The 21,226-nt window shown below is 40.5% G+C and overlaps 2 protein-coding genes across 6 annotated transcripts in view; one reads left to right on the top strand and one right to left on the bottom strand.

The window, feature by feature from the left end:
- Positions 1-4,380, top strand: part of pln2 (phospholamban 2) — a 7,286-nt gene extending 2,906 nt beyond the window's left edge. The window contains exon 2 of one of the 2 annotated variants that reach the window (XM_032506051.1): positions 3,374-4,380. In XM_032506051.1, coding sequence (XP_032361942.1) covers positions 3,594-3,755 — 162 coding nt within the window. In that variant the 5' untranslated portion in view covers positions 3,374-3,593 and the 3' untranslated portion in view covers positions 3,756-4,380. The remainder of the gene's footprint in view (positions 1-3,373) is intronic. The other variant, XM_032506052.1, reaches the window with a different exon arrangement.
- Positions 4,381-7,782: 3,402 nt separating this feature from the next.
- LOC116673740 (protein FAM184A) overlaps positions 7,783-21,226 on the bottom strand; it is a 50,997-nt gene continuing 37,553 nt past the window's right edge. For 2 of the 4 annotated variants that reach the window (XM_032505976.1, XM_032505977.1), the window contains 8 exons: positions 20,626-20,779; positions 19,544-19,671; positions 19,221-19,405; positions 16,867-17,013; positions 16,580-16,697; positions 16,172-16,276; positions 14,479-14,606; positions 7,783-11,924 (listed from right to left, as the gene is read on the bottom strand). In XM_032505976.1, the coding sequence (XP_032361867.1) occupies positions 11,810-11,924; positions 14,479-14,606; positions 16,172-16,276; positions 16,580-16,697; positions 16,867-17,013; positions 19,221-19,405; positions 19,544-19,671; positions 20,626-20,779 (1,080 nt within the window). In that variant the 3' untranslated portion in view covers positions 7,783-11,809. Of the gene's footprint in view, positions 11,925-14,478; positions 14,607-14,717; positions 14,844-16,171; positions 16,277-16,579; positions 16,698-16,866; positions 17,014-19,220; positions 19,406-19,543; positions 19,672-20,625; positions 20,780-21,226 lie in introns of all 4 variants that reach the window. The other 2 variants (XM_032505980.1, XM_032505979.1) reach the window with 2 other exon arrangements.

Genomic DNA, 21,226 nt, shown 5'->3' with positions numbered 1-21,226 from the left:
CTTTGATGGCCACATCTCTCCGAGTGTCACCTTCACGTTATTATATTACAAAATACTGATCAGTTTAGCTTTAAAAAAAGAAGACATATTTTTTTAAGAGTCAGCCACTTGCACAACACATGTCAATTATGACAATTTGCTCAATAAAATGTAGATTAATGCCTTTTTTTTCTTCTTCTTACAACTGGACTGTGAATGTGTCACCTGTTTCTGCTTAAGTCAACCCAACATCATTGCTGCTTTATTTATTCCAAACTGCAATACTCCTCTAAATTCCCAATTTTAAACTACAGCTCATTTGACCATACATGCACAGAGGCTGTGTAAGTCTCGAGGGCTTAGAAATGAAACCCCGAAAACGTCCTCCTGTCGGAGCAGACACTTCAGCCGGGTCAGAGGTTAGAGGCCTCGAAACCCACCGACGCTCTTATGGAGTTATCCCACAGGGTATGAGGACATGTGTGTATGTGTTAAGGTGTTACATGCCACGTGATAATGGGTGACTCAGAAGCAGATAAGTGTGAAAAAAACATAAGTGAAATGATAAAAATAGACGTGTTGAAAAGTCTGAAGACGGGTGCCCGGATGGCTCAGTTGGTAGATCAGGCGCCCTTATATAGAGGTCTACACCTCATTAGAGCAGGCCTGGGTTCGACTCTGACCTGGAGCCCTTTACTCCATGTCTTTCCCCCCTCTTTCTCCCTTTTCATGTCTTCTGCTGTTCTATCAAAATAAAGGCTGAAAATGCCCCAAAAAATAATCTTCAAAAACAAAAATCTGAAGATGGCATCATACTCTATAGCGCAAAATGAGTCCTGTTATCTGTACTGATCCCACACTGCAGCCAAGTCACTGGAAATAACAAAGGAAAATGGAAGGAAATGGATTAATATGCTTTTAATGTGAACGATTAAATAGCAATGTCCTTTAGTGCCGGCATCAGGACAAGCCATTGCACACAGGATATCTAAAACCCAGATTACTAGCCTAACATCTCTTGTGACAAGGCTCCAGGAATCCAAAGCGATCCGTATGTTGTTCTCCCCTTCTGTGTTTGAATAAAACAATGCATCCAGCGGGGTGGGGGGGTGGGGGGGGGGGTAGCAGGACTTTCTAATCTCGTTAAAAATAGCTAAAACCTTGGCAGAGCTGATGTACTGGTGGTGGGATGTTCACTGTTCACGGGAGCCACTAATGCAAAAGCACCTTGTCACGGGGACTCAGGAAAGTCCCGGATCAGATGACAAAAAGGGATTTAGCAGAGTGCAGACCAGACTGCGGCTGCACTGAGATGATTATTTCTACTCCCAGGCTTTTTTTTAATTCCCTATTTTCTGCTTTTATTCAATAGACATGCAGGAGAGCATGCGAGATTGTTATAAAAGGGGAAATGATCAAATCGTGACAATGTAACATTTAAAAAGGAGAAATTGAAAGTTGAATTCATAAGGAATAAAACACACTCTTGTTCTTGTTTTGCTAGTGCAGCCTTACTTGGTCTCAGAGCTATGAGTGGGCCCAAACATCAGTCCCGACCCTACATGAACCCGCAACATGTCTCCGTCCTGAGCCGAGCCTGAACCACAGCAGCCCAAGTCCAATTAAAATTCAGACTGTTATTGTAATTTGCTGTATTACAGAGGGAATGCATAACAATTCTCATGATTAATGAGTGGCGGTACAGTAGTCAAAGTCTGTGCCAGCCTGACTAGGGTTGAGTACCGAAGTCGGTACTTTTTATGGTACCGATCGAATTACGTCGCCACTACCGAAGAACGATTCACGTTAAATGTAGCGGTGCCAAATTTCGGTGCCTGTGAGCGCGTCTGGGTACCATTAATGCGAACTGTACCCAACCCTGACCCTGACACGCAGCTTGGACCCGTCTGAACCCGACGGATCGGGTTGGGGCCAATCGGGTTCTGGAAGAGAATCAAAGCTCTACTTGGTCTGGTATGACCAGTAGCTTACATCAGAGATATTCAACAGGGGGTCCTTGTCCCCTAGGGGGGGTCCACAGAGTAAGTAATATGTCTGAAAATATACAATAATATGAATCCAACCGATTATTAGGAAATATAATTTGGCCTTTTTGTAAAAAAAAACAAACACATGTAATTTAAACATTGAAGATAATCTTAGCAGCCATATGGTAGCCATGCAGTTAAGATGAAGGATTCACTGTGCCTTCAACATGCCATAATATATAATATACTGTATATCTTTTCATTTTCATCCATCCGGCCCAGTTTAACATGCAACTTAATTGTATACAACATATGTCCAGTAGTAGGGGCTCCCTGCTCCGTCTCTCCTGCAGCTAAGGGGCCCTTGACCCCTGGCTTACACTATGGTGGCTAATGTGAACAAGCCTTTGGTAGTCAGTCAATAACACTCTTACTTTCATACTTTTATCTCTGATTGTTAATGATCCAGCCATGATTATTTATAGTTTTTAACCATCATCATATCATCGCCTGCTGCTGGCCAGTAAAAGCCACATAGGATCCCTTTAATTGCTGCATAGTAGGGATGTTGTCTCCCTTGATGCCTTCAGATATTAGACATGCCTAAAAGAAAGGAATTGGAGTTATGTTAAAGGATAAATTATCCTAATCAAAAATCTTTCACACCACGTGTTTCAGTTCATGTTGATTTTATTGCAAAACGTGAACGCACACTTCTATAGGCTGAAATACGTGCCGCCAGAAACTGAATTTGTATATGAATATTTGAATATGAATCGCTAAACTTGACTAATTGCATTGAAAAATCTGAATTTGAATCACATCATTTGAAATTGTATTGTTTCATTTGAATCATTGCAGTGAAAAACTGAATCTGAATAGTAGAATTTGAAATTGAATTTATCTGTACTGGAACTGAAGTCCAACACAATGTCATCTTCACTGAAAATTCAACTCTCTACATATCTTCACATTCAGTTCTCACAATTCAATTTCGAGCGCAGATGAACTATATGTGAAGATAAAAAAAAGAGTTGGTATTTCATTGATGATCAACTTTTATTGGACTTCAGTTCCAAACAAACAACAATTATTTAAGTTCAGCGATTCAAATTCAAATATAAATGATTGAAATTCAGTCTCTGGTGGCACATGTGTCGGCCCATGCACCTCGTCCTGCACACTGTGCTGCTGAGTATCTGGCTTAACACATCACCAGACCTCAGCCGGCGCCTCTGAGCTGCTCTCTTATCATCACACCATGTGCTGAGATACAGAAAGGTCACCCAGCATCTCAACCAGGAGACATCGCCCAGACCAGGGTGCTGAGGTGCTTTGCATTTTTTATTTGATGTATGAAGGCAAACAGCCTTTTCTTACTGTCTGTTTTGTGGGGGTTTTCCCAGCAGCAGGGAGAAGACAGAAAAGAGAAGAGGTCGCTGTTTTTGTGTTGTGTAACCAGGACTGATCCACTTCAGGACTGAGCTCATCTCCAATCTACCAGCAGCGGTTTGATTCCCTGATTTCGCCTCCTTAAACCAGCCGGGCCAGCCCAGTCCAGCTCCGCTCGGTCCCGCCTGAGCCAGCTCTCTCCTCTCTTCTGATCCCAGCCAGGCCGCCGTCTCCATGGAGCGCGTTCAGCACATGACCAAGTCGGCCATTCGCCGAGCGTCTCAGATCGAGGTGAACCCGCAGACCAAGAGGAACCTGCAGGAGCTGTTCGTCAACTTCACCCTCATCCTCATCTGCCTGCTCCTCATCTACATCATCGTGCTGCTGAGCAGCTGAGAGCGGCACAGCCACCCGCCGAGGGAGTTGGGCATGGCGGTGCGGCTGGGGGCCAGGGGATTGGCTGAGATATGGGCTTTCCAAAACAATATAAAACAATAATATTCTGGCTGCACCATATATTGCACTCACCGTATTAACTGCCGCAATACAACACAATCAGTAGGAAACTGCACTTTAAAAAAAGGTTTCATTTAAAGTCCATTCAATGTTCAATTTGTTCAATACACCAACGTCGGAAATGATTTCCTTTCATTATTTAAAAAAAAATTCAACAAGGAATTTGTTGTATGTTAGCAGAAACACTGAAAGCAGCAGAACTGCAGATCTGAGTCAGTTAGATGTGTGCTGTATGTATTTAAGTAATACTTTCATTGCAAAAATTGAACAACTTTATTGCATATTTTCCTCATATCATGCAGCCCTAAATGATATCAGCCTAACCCTGTTTGACCACATCTATAAAGACGGATCATGGAGGTCAAATTAATCCATGTGAATACAATAATGGCCATACCCTCTCGAGTTGTTTCCATCAGAGCTGATCAGGGATCAGTTTGCCCGCCTCCCGCTCTGGAGGGAATGATCAACAGTTTCAACTACACTCATATACTGTGTGTGTGTGTGTGTGTGTGTGTGTGTGTGTGTGTGTGTGTGTGTCTTCCTGCTGCTCATTCAAAATAACACCCTGCCTAGTGATTACATTGCAATGTGTTGAGAAGACAGGACTCCCTCCATTCAAGGCACACTGTAGGACATTGTCTCCTGCTTTAGTATTAATAGGTACAATGGTTATAATACTGAAATATCAATACACAACTGTTTAATTTCTGTTCCCATAAGCTCTGTTGCTTCATGCAGCCCACCAGGTTTCTGTACTTACAAACTTCTGCTGCCATCTTGGCGGATATTAGAGCCTAAAAATCCAAAATGTAGCCAGGAAAGCAACAAACACCGTGGCTGACCCTGATTGGCTAAGGAACCTGTCAATTAAGTCCCTTTCATGATCAGTATGACAGATGACCAACTGTGTAATATCTGCCAAGTCTGTAGCATGTCTCATATTACACTTTAGTGTCCGTTTCTTGCCTGACATGTACCACTTATGATACTGAGAGATAATTCGCAGTACTGCAGGCCTATAGAGGGTGTGAAGAATCGACTGAGAGCGTATTTAACCTTTAGGCAGCTAGCCTGCAGGTGTTTCTGATGGGCTACATGAACATTTCACTCAGAATTTACTATGTTAGGTATGGAATAAACTTGGCTTGGGCTTCAGAAATCAATACGTTAGTGGAAGTGTGCAAATAAAAACACAATGTACACACACACGCGAAGGTCTGACACATACACTACATTATCAGTTGTGAAGAAGACTTCACTTTGCATGGCGTGAATTGATTTAATGAAGTTTTCTGTTTATGCCATTTAAGTTCTGTTTAGATACATCATTATTATTGACAAACGCTGACATTTTTGATGCTGGCAGTGACTGTGTATAAAAATAAACTGTAAAGTCAGATGTTTATTCCACAAGAATCTAATATATATTTGCAAAGATTTAAAAAAAAAAAAAACTTGTAATTTATCCTCAATATATTGTTATGAATGAACGTGTAAAAATATGAATTCTATTTCAATTTGGGATTCAAAATTATTGAGAAGAAATAGCAGTTTTTTCCTTCTATGTGTGTTTGTAAATTGCACCACATGGCTTTTGAACTATGGAACACTAAAGAAACTGCATGTCAATAAAATAAAAGTGGCTTCTCCTACTACAAGTGTGGATTATTTTATTTTTGATTTATTGCACATCCTAATTTGACATTTTTGAAAGCTATGGATTTAGATGTAAGAATCACTGAAGTCACTAAAGAAGCTTCAAAGGCTAATTTGACCCATCTGTGAGTGTATGAAGGTTAATACATCACACTGGTTTGCACTGTAAAAATAAGAATATAATATAAAATATAATAAGAGTCTGAAGATCTGACACAACTTTTTCCTTTGTTTGGAGCTGTTTACAGCTACTATTTTCTAATATTTCTATACTAACAAAAGAACAAAAGATTTATTCTTATAGCTAGTTTCTGCTGCCCCTTAGTGGCCGAAAATAGAACAACAGCATCAGATTTAATTAGTCATAGACAGTTAAAGAAATGGACCGACAGATCCCGTGGTTCTGGACGGAGACCAGTGAGGGACAATAGGAGCTCTTGACCATATCTGTAAAGACTTTGCCTTATTGTGGGAAAATGTTGTATTTTGCTTTTATAGAATTCAAAGTAAAGAAAAGATGTATTTTATTATACATTTATTCATCCTTTTGGCAAAGTTTCACATTCATAAATGTAAATTCAGCTCTAAAAAAACTAATTTTATAGACTGTTTAGCTCATGTATGTTTATATGTTATTTTGTATACTTTTGTATGTCATTTGTGTTCTGTTTCCTATTTTTGCAATAAAGACAACAAAAAAAAAATAGACAATAGAAGATCTTTTCCGGTGATGGCTGAGCGTTACTGCGCAGCCTCCGACTGAGCCTGACGACGTAGTGTGACGTGGGCAACGTGTATGAAAGTTGTAAATCTTCTGGTAGCTGTGCCACAAGAAATCTCAATCATTCCCAATCAGCAGGGAACGTCGGTATATGTTGGGAGATAACATGGGCACATATGGCAAGCCCTTTTAACATTTAAAAGCTAATTCACATAGTGGATATCTGCAACTGAATTGTTGATATCTGGAATGATAAACCACATACAAATGAATGGCAAACGTGATGTAATTTGTCCTAGGAAGAATGTCTTTGTGGATATCTGAAATTACAATTGTGGATAGGAAGAAAGTATTTGCGGATATCCGAAATGTTCTTTTTGACTATGCAAAACTGAATTAAAGATATCTGCAACACATATCCAGTCTCGCTTTTAAATGTTAAAATGGCTTGCCATAGGGCACAGGCTAATTACTGCTAACTAACATGCTAGTTAACGTTAGCCTAACACACTGGCCTCCGTCCTCGTATATTCAAAAAAGTTAATATCTCAAAGTTGTACACAATATGAAAAAAACTACAGTGGTGTTTTTGAAAATGATTATGGACTTTTCCTTGCCTGACGTCATCATACTCAAATTCAGAATATTCCCGCCTAGTAAATAGAGGAGAGGCTTACCTTACCTTACGCAGTAACGCCTCGCCATCACCGGAAAAGAGCTTCAATTGTCCTTCACTGGCCTCCGTCCACAACAACGGGATCTGTTGGTCCACTTCTTTAGCTGTCTATGATTTTAACTAGCAAAAAGCTTCACTATTTTTTATTTTTTTCACAGATGATATGTGATTGGTTGATTTAATGTCAGCGTTAAAGGGAGCACCAATCACAGAGCTCCCTGACATGTTTAATTTCTTACCCAGCAACAAGCCAAAGTAAGATCCTGATAGCGCGAGACAAAAGGATATTTCTCCTCTTGTCTGTGCTTCAGTTCTACAATATAGACAGAATATGTTGGGAGGGTATATTTTGACATTTTATATTTTGTGTACATTTTTTTTTAAAAATATAAATACATTTTAAATGAGAGGCAATACTCTTTTTTTTTTGGCAATTTGATTTTGATGACTCTTTATGAGACTAATTAAGTGTTGGCTACAAACACGTAACAGCATCCTTAGCTGCAACAGCACACAGAATCAAAAATGTTACTCATATGGCTAAATACACAAATAAAACTGCAAGTTAAATGATCTGGTTTGTAATGATATACAAGTTTTAGTTTTACCTTATCTAGCTGTCCGTCATTCTTGTCAAACGTTTTGCAGACTTGGTTTTTAACCAAATACAATAACTTTTAGCCTACTCTCTGGACAGCCTGTATGATACTCCTGTGGTCATTATATATGAAAGAATGCACATGCATTACATATTGTATCTGCAAAAAATCTGCATGTAGTAGTTTGAGAATGTTCCTCAGTTCACACACACACACACACACACACACACACACGGAGCACAACAGGTTTTATCTCACAATCATAATTTTACTGTTCCATAACATACAACAGAAATGATATAAATATAAATAAATATTGTTGCTATAATTGTTATACATTTTAACTTCAAAAGTGGCAAGACAAACATAAAATAAGTCACAAGGGTGACATCAATGTCACTTTCAACTCACATAAAAACTGCGACAGTTACCATTTCAGTTTACATCCTTAAGTGTAAAGATGCCACGATGATCTTTTCCAGTTGAACTGAGTTGAAAGTGAAATGAACAAAGCCCTGATAAGACACATAAAAAAACAGACTATTCCTATAAGTTGCAGTTGGTATGGTTCACTGATGGTCAGCTGATGCCTGTGTAAAAAGAATAAAAAATTAATAAAAACTCCAGAGGTTTTGTGTGCCAGGTGTTACATTTCAAAAAGACTTTCATGAACCTCGGGGTAACGGTGGACAGAGTTTGCCAAGGACCACACGGGGCTCCAGGAACCCTCTTTAACCTGTGGAATTCTCCTTTAAAACAACAACGGGGTCGGGTGTTAGCCTGGCTCCACCCTCCTATGTACCGACGCTCAATTTTCATTTTCCGTCAGTACAGTGCAGTATTTTGAAATGTTTGTCCAAATGTATGTGTAAATGTCCAATGAAATGTACCAGAGTCTGGTAGGACCAGGCTGGTCGGGTGTGGGACAGATGAACGAATGCATCAAATCTACAAATAGGGCGTGAGGAAAATACATTAATTACAAAAAAACAGAAGTAATAAAACATGAATGGGTACAATTATGTAAAAACATAAAAAGAAATAGATCAATGTATAAGAGCTTGATACGGGGGAAATTCTTTTCAATTCGAGAATGAATGTGTTTTACATAACTGGAAGCTAATGAACAGAGACTTGAGAGTTATATTTTTATATATTAGAGTTAAATTGTAGTATAATTTTGACACCAGAAGTCAGACATTCACAATGCAAGTCTCCAAGTAGATTGTGATACCACAGTAAAATGACTGGACAGTAAAACACATTCATAACTCTGTCACTGTTAGACGGGGCGGCCCTCCAGAATGTGCTTCTTGGTTTGGACAAGTATGGAAAAATCATCAGCAGGAAAATAACACAAGAGAGTAGAGGTAAAATTGGATGCGATTGTGAGAAAATGTATTAATAATTAAAAAAAAGCAAGAAGAAACTAAAGACTTCTGCATTGTCTGATGCAGATGTCTGAGCGTAAATGTCAATATATTAAAGAAAGCTCTTTGAATAAATAGATTCTTCACAGTGTGCGTGGAGGAATGAACCCGCGCGTGGCTCAGCGTCGGGGCTACCATCCCGGACAGGATACCATCGTCTGTGTTTATTACAGATTAATAATATTTACATCCAAACCGTTTCATATGCTGGATTAGCTTCGATGACATTATGCTGTATTCATGTCAGAGAGGGACGGTTCGATATTAAGGGCGCCATGGTAGAAGTTTGCTTTATACACACACACACCGGTCCCGTCTCAACCTGGTTTCAGGAAGCGTTTCATGTTTTTCAAGTTCATTTGGACAAATATTCTGGAATGTCATCTTCCCCACGGCCGGAGGAAAAGAGTGATATCCAAACTCCATCTTGTCATGTGGTTCTGGGTAAGAGGGCAAAGACACATTCAATTCCAAAAATGTGGCGCTGTCGCATTATAAGACAAAAACTAAAAGAAATATGGATTTTTTGTTTCGAGAAGTGAATAAATGGACTTAAATGTAAAAAAATAGTTTATTTAGTTGGCATTTAGGTATCTATAACACTAAAGGTGCCTTTGTGAAATATCTACAGGGGCTAAATGAGAAACCTAACAGTCTAATGCAACCCAAGGGTTTATTGTTTGTTGAGATTTTCTCAGAGTGGATTATTCTATTATTGGTGGTGTATTGGGATTGTATGAGAGTGCATTATTAAGGTGCATGTGCGTGTGTGTGATTCCTGAATGCAAACAATGAAAAGTACAAACACTTCCTGAACCATTGAGGCCTCAGTTGATTCTGTTATGGAAGACGAGCATCGATTGATGCGGTAATGTAACCCAACTGTTTGCGTTGTAGTCGAATGGACCCCCGAGGTGTCAGTGTGAGACCTCACACCTCTCTATCCACTTCTCAAGAAGTAACAAACACAGCCTCTTCCAGGCTGATGATGACCATGCAGTTTGGAAATTGTACAGGACACAGCACAATAACCATGTAAAACGTTCGAGTCAAGTTAAAGACAGACAGACAGATGAGGATTTCAAGTGAGTGGCCGCAGCATTATGATAGTGGTTCTGTTTTCACATGCTCTATGGCCTGCCCCACAGGCAGAGACACGTAGCAAAAGACTTCAGGCACCGACATGAACTCTAGCTTGTAATGAAAAATAAAAGACTCCTGAGCAACTAAAAAAAAAAAAGTCGCCAGGAGTCATCCAACCTCATACATGTCGCTGACAGAACTCTCTCTCTGGATGTCTCTGGTCCACTGGCATCACAAACAGACCGTAGAAAAACAGTAACTTGTTACATTATAAATACTGGAATAATAAAAATATGAGGGGTGCTTGATTCAGCTTCTCTTGATCTTCCCCCTCCTGAGACTGCTGAGGTGTCTGGAGTAGTAAATCAAGCGTCCCTCAGCTAGCTCGGACATTTGAAAATGACTTTCAAACGTTCACTGTACCGTATGTACACAGTCAAAGCCCTGGGACAGGAAGCTAAAGTTTTTGTTTTTTTGCTGGTGTCGTTATTGTGGTATACTGTAGTTCATCGTACTGTAGAGGCCAAAAAACAACCGGAATCAACAGCTAGGTCTGCCCCCCCCAATAAAACATGTGTGTGTGGTATGTACACGTTAGGACACAGCATGAATGAGTAAAGGCGAGTATCAAGGCAAAAATCACTTTGCCCTGGCTGAACTTTCAAAGCTTTCCCAGTCAGATAAAAGCTTGTAAGACACATGATGTACAAAAAAAAACCCAGACAAAGTCTGAAAACACTTCCTCGTAAGCTAATCACTAGTGGCACTTTATACTTAGAGCAGCACTGTTTGTGGCAACTTTGTATGAGCTTAAGAATCCAGCTGTGGTTTGGGCAACAGAAAGGAAAGAGGAAATGATTTCCTCGAGGTTTGTGTATTTTTCTGAAGGTTTCATGCTACTGACACTGGCTAGTTAACAGGATCATTCAAATTCACTACAACCTGGTTGTTGACCATCACTTTTATCAGTTATGACAAAACATTTTAGTCACAACGTTGTGACTGTTTCAGCAATTACCTCAGTACACTGCCATTTATACTGATAGAAAAGATGGTCAGAACTATAAAAAAGTTGTAATATATCGGAATCATCTTTTAATACTGAAATGTTTCTGCTATCTCTTGTTAAGAGGATTAATCCAGCCCTCATCTTGATTTGATGACTTCAAAAGGTATTTCATCAGTGGACAACAATGTGATTAGTCGCGACAATCAGAAAGCTAATATTTCCTCTCTATCTATTTTGCGAGGAAGAAACGTAGTAAATCCAAGCGATTACTTTATAATGCAAAGTAATCCCTGTGGGGAATTGAAATGTGTTCCTTAAACACACCGCCAACATTTCCTATTTAACTTTTAGGTCTACCAAAATTAAAAAAATGAATACTGTATTTACAGTATATCCTCCACACTTAAAAGCTCATACAAATCCGTCACATTTGGCACAACTGCAGGTGGTCTAAAAGTGTTTATATTGCCTCACCTCCCGCTACCATGCACACTTTCACGAAGACGCACTAACGAGCCACGTTCCTCATCATGCTCCCCCTGTATGGAAGCCCTAATGCCACACCGGGATCTCAGTACTGCATGGGACTGATGGGAGCGCTGTGATTGGCAGTGGACGTTTGAAAATAATGTTGGCTATGTTACCTTCAAAACCTACAGTTTGATTGAGTGTCCAACTTTAGCTCTCTGTCCCGATATCTTTTTTTTTTTCTTCTTTTTTTTTCGACAGAAGAGGATTTTTTTTTTTTTTTTTTCAGTTAGAAAGTGAAGTACTGGGCGTACAGCTCCTCTTCTTTTACAACAGACTCATTGCTTTTTCCTGGCTCCACCCCCCTCCTGTCAGACGGTGTCGTGGCGTTGGCCTCAGGAAGGCTGAGGGACAGGAAGAGAAACAGGTCTGTTAGGATGGTGAGAAGAGACAGAGACACACTCCAACTGAACATACAGATGTGTACAATCACATGCGCGCATGGTAGCGCAGTAGCGTTCGCAAAAAATAAATTAATCAAAAATCGTATGTACTGTATGGTGACTTTTGCAGACCATTTTTAGAATCAATTCCCTGGAATCAATATTTTTTTATACCATTGATTCATCTAAATATTTTCTGGTATACGGTACTGCCGACAGTGACTACATCATGCGTGTTTCCAGCAAAACAGTCCGAAAGCAGAAAATACAGAAATTACATGTTATGTGCTTCTTCACAAATTAAATAAATGTCAGACTGACTGACATGTGATGCACATTGTTTTTAGAAAAAAAATTGTTAAAGGAAATGTCTCATTATATATTGTCTCTAGAAGTTTATTATTCAACTTTAATTTTTGTTAAATTGCTTTACTTCTAGAATCCCAATAAATGAAAATTGCAAAACAAATCAAATCGGTACCCATGTATCGAGAAAGAATCAAAACAAAGAAAGTGTCGTCCCAGCCTTCTAGCTTAGTAGGCAGCAACAGAAGTGAGATTCCCTTGTGTGTGGTGCTTGAGGCCAGTACCAGAGTGTAATCAGGGAGGTCCAGTGAGTGCTTGTTACAGATGCCAAACAAGTGAAGGCTGGTGTGATGTCCACAATACATGACCTTACTGGGTCTTACATTGTTCGTCCCCCACATAACAAGGACACATAGACACATGCACAGCAGGAGCTTGGGATCAAACCACACCCAGCGAGCTTTCATCCAGTTCCTAAACCCAGCCTACCTGCTGACCCTGCTTCAGAGATTAAAAAGAGTGAAAAAAAACCCCCAGAGGGCCCAGATGTACGGAAAGTGAGACACACTTTTTTTGTCATCTTTAAAATAACACCTGAAAAACATGATAAAAACACTGACTAACAAATGTGTGTGTTTCTCCTCTTGAAATGAGCTTTTCTGAACATTCAGACTTTAAACCAACTGTTTGGGCCAGCTGGTTTGCAGACCTCCCACTGATTTCACCTTCATCTCCTTCATCTCTTCTTATACTGTGTGTCTACTGCCTGTTTGCGGGGAGAACACATAGCACCAAAGCATTGTCTTAAAGGTTCCACATTTGCAACTTCTAATTTACCGCTGTGCTTTTAAATCACTCACTTTCTTTGCGATTGAAGTCCCAATGAGACTGACTTGTAATTGCAAAGTTTCATGGCTGGCTCCCTTTTTAGAAGCCATTGAGGATTGAGCCTACATTTCAAAGACGATTCTGTCTGAGATTGTGTGATAGTTCAGTGGTACGAAAAGGGGAAACGAGATGTGAAAGCATAATGGATCAAAAGAGATTATAATCTTCATTATATTTCTCTATTGACCCTGAACTTATGGAGTAAGACCGCAGTGCTCTGTGAAATGAAAAGATTCCCATGAAACCCCCACGCACACAACAGATACGGCATCTGTTTGAAAGTCCAAACTTGATCTACCACGTTGTGTGTCATCAGACAAAAAAAAGCTCACAAAATAATTTAAATAAATTTCAGGAGGTACTGTACATCTAACAGGGTGGCCAAAGTTGCTAAAAAGACATGTTTTGGTAACAATTGCACCAGACTGTTTCTTTTTCATTTGGTGGCAGACGTCTGGTGAGGAAAAATGAAGATGACAAAAAGTGTAATTTCACCATTGTGTCTATGTAACTTTTGTCTACAAATGTCTACGTAATGGATGGCTGGCCTCGTAAGTGATTGCAACATGCTGATTTTCATTTCTGAAGAGCATAAAAAAAAGATGAACATCTGTCATAACAGAGATGGGTAATGGGTAACTATATTTTTGAGAGAAGGCCAATATCTGCTTTTTCAGAAAATTAGCCTGGGAGGGGGAGGGGGGAGGGGGGGGGGGTAGTACGTGAGGATTGTAGGGAGGCAAACTAAGCAGTGAGGTGAGAGATACAGACATTGGGGCAGTGTTGTAGTCAAGACCACCTAAACCGAGACCAAGTTATCAATGAGACCAAGTCAAGACCCAGACTTTGAGGGCTTGAGACCGAGTCAAGACCAAGACCAAGACCAGTAGCAGACAGCCAGAGCTTCTCTGTCTCCCGCATTCACATTCTTGGGAGTGTTTATTAAGAGGGCGGGTAACCAATTTCAAATTAGTGAAGTTATTGGTTGCAACTGAAGCAGGAAGTTTTACATCCACTCCCAGTAATGATGTTAACACATACAATTAGACAATGCACAGGCAATTTAGTGATTTTCCTGCAGTTGTGGTCCTGACCGGTCTTGAAATAAAATCCTCTTTATCCGAGACAGAGACAAGACTCAGTCAAAATGCGGCCGATTCAGAGACAGAGACCTTCACAAAGTGGTCTTAAGACCAAGAAGGATCTTGAGTACTACAACACTGCAGTGCGGGCAGCAAACATCACTTAATTCACTCCCTGAATTAGGTGAAGTGAAAGTGAACTGAGGGCAGCAGTGCCAGTAAGACAGATTGGTTCTCACCTCCTAAAGCTTTGTAGGCCCTGATGATGCACCAGGGCTTCCTGAGGATGAGGAGCATGAGGAAGAGCAAGGCTTGGCATGGGATGATGTGGAGGATGAGGAGAAGGAGGAGGAAGTGGAAGATGATGCTGAGGAAAAGGAGAAAGAGGGCTGAACAGTGGCAGGGCTTTCCCAAGAGGACTAGGGAGGGAGCTATGGAGGGGGGAGTGAGGAGGCCCAAAGCCACCACCTGGTCCTACCTCCACCACCTCCCGTCCCTCCTCTTCTTCTCCTTCATGACTCATGGCGGGAGGGCCGACCAATCGGAGAGCTGACTGGCTAGAAAAGCTGGTGAAGCGGTGATCTGACTGGCTGCCTGTTTTTAACTACAGACACACATAGAAAGGCAGGGTCGGGGAAGGTGATGCCGTGTTAGAGGAATGCATTTAGTTTGGAGCAACAAAAACCTCCCCAAATCCAATAAAGAACAGGAAAGAGTTGCTAACGTTAGCCTACATTCAGGTATAGCAGCATCCAGGACAGTGGGGGGGATACAACATAGAGTACAATATGTGCCAGTCCTGACCTGGGATTTTTCTAATGCAACCTGTAACCCTCACACAGTTAGCTAATGACACCCTCCCTGGTCTTAAAGTTACGCTTAGATGAAGATAAACTCAGTTTCCTCCAGTCCTTACACTTTTAAAAAAGTCAAAATATCACCATCCAAACTCTTTACACTTTAAAGTATCGCTCTCACCACAGCCACATGCACATCGCTTCCACATGTAGAGAAAGCCAAAGCTTGACATGCCTAGTTACAGCTGGTAAGTTATGATTGGACAATTGCTTTTCGGGGTCATTGTGTAGTCAAATGCACAACTGGGAGAGGACTGCAACTGATCGAAAAACACAATATAGCAAAAAGTTATATATCAAAAAGTTAGTGAAAATGGATGAAATTGGTTGAATTAGAAGAGTACAAAGCATCTCGCAAGAAATAAAAATGGTAGGAAAATCTGTGTTGGCACAAATGGGCCTAAAATGTGGATTTGTTGGGCGAAGAGAGGTGTACTGCTGCCTACGCTGACACTCTCTTGATACTATCCCTTGGAGTTGCCAAAGCCAGAAATGTTCTAATCTTGCACACCAAAGTTTTAAAATCCAAGTGAGGGAACCGAGGATGTGTATGTTATCTAATCCTGAAAACCCACAGTGAGCAACAGTGGCATGAGGCGGAGGAAGGAGGAGGAGAGGACTGATGATATGATGCTGAAATCAAGCGTTGTTTCTGAATCAAACAGTAGGTATGACAGCTGTGTGCACACAAGAAGGATGATGAGCAGCTCTGTGCAGAGAACCATCAGTCTTTATGAGGTAGTTAGTAATGTTCACACACGCAGCGGTTTTTCAGAAAGAATGGGATGATTTCTCGTACAGTTCTTCTCATAGTCCTCTAACAATAGGCTTAATTTAAGGTAAGAATAAAACAATGTAACATACCAGAATAAGAAAAAGAAAATCAAGGATTACAGTACGTACCAGACTTTTATTTGTTGTGTGGGGATTTTGTGATTTCACCTGTCTGAGCTGAGTGGCCTTCATGCAACCACCCCTCAAAAAAAGGGGGCCGATGATGTCATAAACGCCCATACGATCTCCGACAGCCATGCCAATCACACTGACAAGGGCTTCTGGGTATGAGACCACTTACCTTGATAAGGGGGTTGATCACACCAACATTGGCACTGGAATTGAAGACCTTGTTGAATCCCGTCTCTCGGTTGACCAACTCTAGCTGGTAGAACTTCTTGTCGTCCTAAGAAGGAGACGAGACGTTTTAAAGTGATACTTTGTAGGCTCCAGGTGATAAAATCTGCCAGCAACAGTTGTTGCGGTGTCAGTCGGTGATATATGTGACTGCAGTTTCCCAAATAAGAAGTCCTATCTGAGTAGTACACGTGGACAGCAGAGAAAAGGATTATGCTGCAAGATGGAGTTGGGCTTCTGTGGATGTTGCGGTACACGTTTTTGCTTTGAGATTTGTTTCAGCTTTTCTTGCAATGCCAACTATACCACAGTGTCGCCCCTCCCTACCCCAGATGCCACCCTGTGTACTCACCACCAGCTTTTTCACCAGAGCTTCTCTTTCGGTGACCATCTCTCGGAGCTCTGCAATGACATGCAGGTCTTCTGGCCGGCTCTCTCTGTGTCTTAACTTGTCCTCTGTCCCCTCCAACCTAGAGAAACAGACATGACACACATAAGCAAAGTAAGGTAGGTAGATAACATTACAAGGAGGAAGCAGAGACAGAAAAAGAGACAACTATGAGACTATTAAAAATCTTGGAAGCATGGCAGCCTAAAGGAGCAACACAACAGAAGTAATCACACTTTACTGGGACTTACAGTATTTGTAGTGCAGTGATCTTGTCTTTGAGGACCTCCTGGGCCTTATTGAAGTCTGCAAGCATGATTTGTATTTCTCTTTGATGCATTATATTTATATCCCCCAGATCCCTCTCATGTCTCTTTGAAAGGTCTTGTTCATGGGCCCTGCAACAGAGACAGACAAAACTCATCAAAAAAACGCGAGGAAGGAAGGTCATGTAATGTGTGTTGGATGCATGGGCAATAACACATAAAGTTTAATTACTAAGTGGGCTCTATTGTAATGCTAAAAAGAAATGGTATCCATGGTTACTGTGGAATGAAGTCATGAAGAGGGTGCTGCATTTACATGTGGGACATTTACTTTAAAGCTACAGTGCGTAGCTTCTGCCGCCCTCATGAGGAGTTGAGGAACACTGTCGGAGCCGCCAAATGAGGCAAGCAGCTGCTGACGCTGAGGATTAAAAAAACATGGACTCTTCAGAAGACGTAATTATCTTGTAAGTTGGTCGTCCTCTTTGTCTCCAAAGCCGAACGCTGCTGTTCTTTCTCAGCAGTGATGTAAAAAGCAATACTCGAGCTTCTGTGTGTGACCTGACGACACCATTTTGTAAACACAGCCATGCTGAGAAATACAGAGAGTTTTGTGGAGCTGATGGGCTAAACTGGCTTTGTATCAACTTATTTGCCAACGACTTGATTGTAACGGACATTTATTATAAAATAGTTGCACATTATAGCTTTAAGGAAACAATGGCAAAGCTTGCATGACCAAGTGACCAAAATGCCTACCAAGCGGGACATTTTACAAGTGTAAAATTCAACTAGTCAGTGCTAGTGTTGGAGCTATTCATTATTTTGTTATATATATAGTAGCTAATTATTTGATTTGTTTAATTTCAGTTTTCCTTTAATTATGCAGCTACATACATTTGGTTATCATTAGTATTTTATTTGGGTTAGTTTTAGTGCTTTTGTTTTGAAGGTGCCATGCAGCCTTAGCCACCAGGTGTAGTCTACAAGTATAGGTGAACAGGTATGTGGGAGTTAGACACCGGGGGAGGGCTGATGGTTTTTTACCAGAGATAGAGACAGAGACACAGACACAGAGTTACAGAGCCTAGAGACGCCATTGATCATTCACGTGAAATGTTTGTTTGCCAAGAAAATGGATCAATAAACCTGACAGAACGCCATCTCTGCCTGGACAATCAAAGTTTTTATCTCTGCGTAAGATTCACTCCTTCGGTGCTTCAGTGGCTGTTGTAAATTGAGTTTTTAGTTTGTTTTATTCAATCGGAGGACAATTCGCCACTACAGCTAGATATTAAGGTTTACTCAAGCTTTCTGCTGCTTTCAGTATTCTGCTAAAAAATAAATTGCTTGTTACATAACCCCCCCGCAAAAAAAAATCCTTTCCAATATTCTTTTATTGTACACCGAATTGAACATAAAATGCACCACTGAAAAAAGACAGTTACATTTTAAAGTATAGTTTTTTACCGATACTCTTTCAACCAACTGTAGAAACAAAGTATATTTCGCGATATGTCACAGCCTTTGGCGATGTGTGTGTGTGTTTATTGCACAAGTTGATACCGCGATAATGATTAAAAAAAACAATATACTGTGTAGTGCAGCCCTAGTCAGTGTTCCGGTCTCTCTCCTTTCTAAATACCCTAAAACCTAGATGCAATATACTTCAGAATGAAATCATGGGAAGTGTAGGATCAGGTCCTTTGGGGGCTTGGCTCATACGAGGGACAAAAAGTCAGGATATCGGCTGCTTCAATTTAGTTTTCTTCTTCTGTCTCTTTAAGTAAAGTCCCCTAGCTTTAGGAAAGTACAATAATACTGTATATTGCCGGTGTACTTCTGTATGAGCATGCATTCCTACTACACAACTTAAGATGTATCTTGCCATACGACATCTTTTGGTGGAATACAATGGTCCTGGCCCAACTCTCAAAATAACAGGTCAGAGGTTCTGTACCTACTGTTGTTTAAAAATGCTGACGATAGAGTTATATGATATATGTGTGTTTGAAAAAATAAATAAATAAAATTATTTACTGTAATATATATATATATATATATATATATATATATATATATATATATATATATATATATATCAGAAACACATTGAGGCATAAATGACTTTTGAAGCATAATGCTTTTAATCATAAACTGTTCAGATGGTTATTCCCATATGACATGAGTGCAGGATTAGTCGTCTGCAAAACTGGGTCAGTTAATGTTGAGTCAGACTTTAGTTCTGCCCCCTTCGTTATAAAACCCATATTTTAGAGTGTGCATTGTGAACTTGATGTTTGACTTCCAACTGTATGGACCATTCTGATGTTATGCACCTTATCTGATGGTTGGCTTCACTGCGGACCCGCAGCACCTCTTTGCCCTTTATCTCCAGCTCTCTGGTCAGAGTGTCGATGGTCTCGTTCAGAGAGTGGATCTCATGGTCCAGATCGGTGATGCGGTTGCTACGGGAACACAGCTCTGCTTGCAGGTCCGATATACGAACTAGGAGCTCTTGTTCCTAGAAGAAATGCATTAACAGTGTACAGATGCCAAGTAAGGAGAATAAGTTGTAAGTTAGAAGATGCTGGTCAAACACAAACACAAGAAAAGAACAAAGAAGGAAACAGACAGTGAGAAAAGAAAGAAACGCAGTTACCTGCTGACGGCTGTGCTCCATAGCTTTTTCTAGATCTCTTTTGGCGGATGTGTTTTCTTTGAGGTGGATCTGCTTTAGATGCTCTATTGACGCAGCATGGATGTGGTTCAGTTCTGCACGAAGAGATGCTGGCAGACAGAGACACCGGAGTTAAAGGGAGTGAACATTTACACATTAGACTATGTATTGTATTGTACTGTATAGTGTGTTTATTGTATTGTATTTATGCTCTAGTTTTTATGGGTAATACGGCGGGTACGAGCACTGTAATTTCCATTTTTATAGAAATATACTTGACTTGACATCGTGTAGAAGTGACAAGCAACATCTCAGCATCATGGGTAGGAATAGCACTGTGAGAAGAAATATGGCGGTTTGATGAAAACCAACTGACCTTGTACTAAAGTTATCACCGAGGGCGGATCATAAATGATCCTCTTTGTTCCTTGTGAATCTTGGCAGAAAATCACGGAAGAAGAGTTCTTTTTGAACTTCTTACATTTTGAGAGATTTAATCTCAATCTCATTTTACCATCAAAAGGCAATTTGTTTTAATGCAGGCTGTCTATTTCAGTCAGATATTTCAATTTTGACTACTTGTGTAATGTACCTGTTGGTCTTCGATTATCAGTGCAATTAAAATCCAGGATAGCTTTTAACAACTTGACACTATTTAACACAGAAGGCCTTTTTATATTGCAAAAAAAAAAGCAGGCTAAAGTGTTGACATTCTTATGCCAAGTGATTAGCCTATCGCTTATTATTCTTCTTAAATGCATTTTGCTGATTTAGTCCCATTATAACAGAGTTTCTCAAAGAGTCTTTTACATTTCAACCGGTGAATTGCAACATCTTGCAGAGGTGTCTCTGTCCATGGATGGTTAGGTTTCCTTCCAGTCTTCTAATATTCAAAAGGTGGAATGAGGAGGATTTTTTAATAATCATTTCGGGAATAAGCCTCAACACAGCAGGTAGGGCAGAATCTTTATCACCATAGGTAGAAACATCTTTGCTGAGAGTTCAGACGTCATTGCTTCATTGTTTTTAAACTACAGCAATTCAGTTTTTGTATGATCATTTACCCAGCTTTGCTTTGCCTTCGTCCTCCAGCTCAAATCGCAGCGTCTGCAGCTCCTGGTCCGACTGCTGTCTCAGGATGTCCAAGGTCCTCCTGTGGGCCTCCTTCAAAGCGTGGACCTCCTCCCTCTGCTCCTGCTTCAGACGCTCCTCCAGGGCCTGGCACAGGGTTAGGGAGGGGGAGGAGGAGGGAGAGGAAGAGGAGGGGGGGGAGAGAAGAGGAAAGGATCAAGATGATAGAACATGCTAGATCAAAAATACATTATTCCATGCGGTGACACAGTTGTGGAGAATCCAAAGGATGCTTTGGCATGGATGGAATTTGAGAGTTGGTTGAAAGAAATCATTTATTTATGATGATGATGTTGTTGGAACTTTAAACCCAGAAGACAAAATGACAAGCAAAAATTAACATTGTAGCTGTGTCCCAATTCTTTACTAATTCCCATCACGATGGGTATGTAGTGTGTTCATTAATGACAAATATGACAACATTGATCATAGTCAAAACTATCAGTATGTAGACTTCATCTGCTTGTTTATTGTGTGTGCTATTGGACACCATTTATCTCACAATGCATGACATAAAAGAAACAAGAGGAGCTG

The sequence above is a fragment of the Etheostoma spectabile genome, chromosome 24 (assembly GCF_008692095.1).
Source record: "Etheostoma spectabile isolate EspeVRDwgs_2016 chromosome 24, UIUC_Espe_1.0, whole genome shotgun sequence".
In the NCBI taxonomy this organism is placed as follows: Eukaryota; Metazoa; Chordata; class Actinopteri; order Perciformes; family Percidae; genus Etheostoma; species Etheostoma spectabile.
Note: the sequence above shows the minus strand (reverse complement) of the source record. Positions and strands in the feature narration are given on the sequence as shown.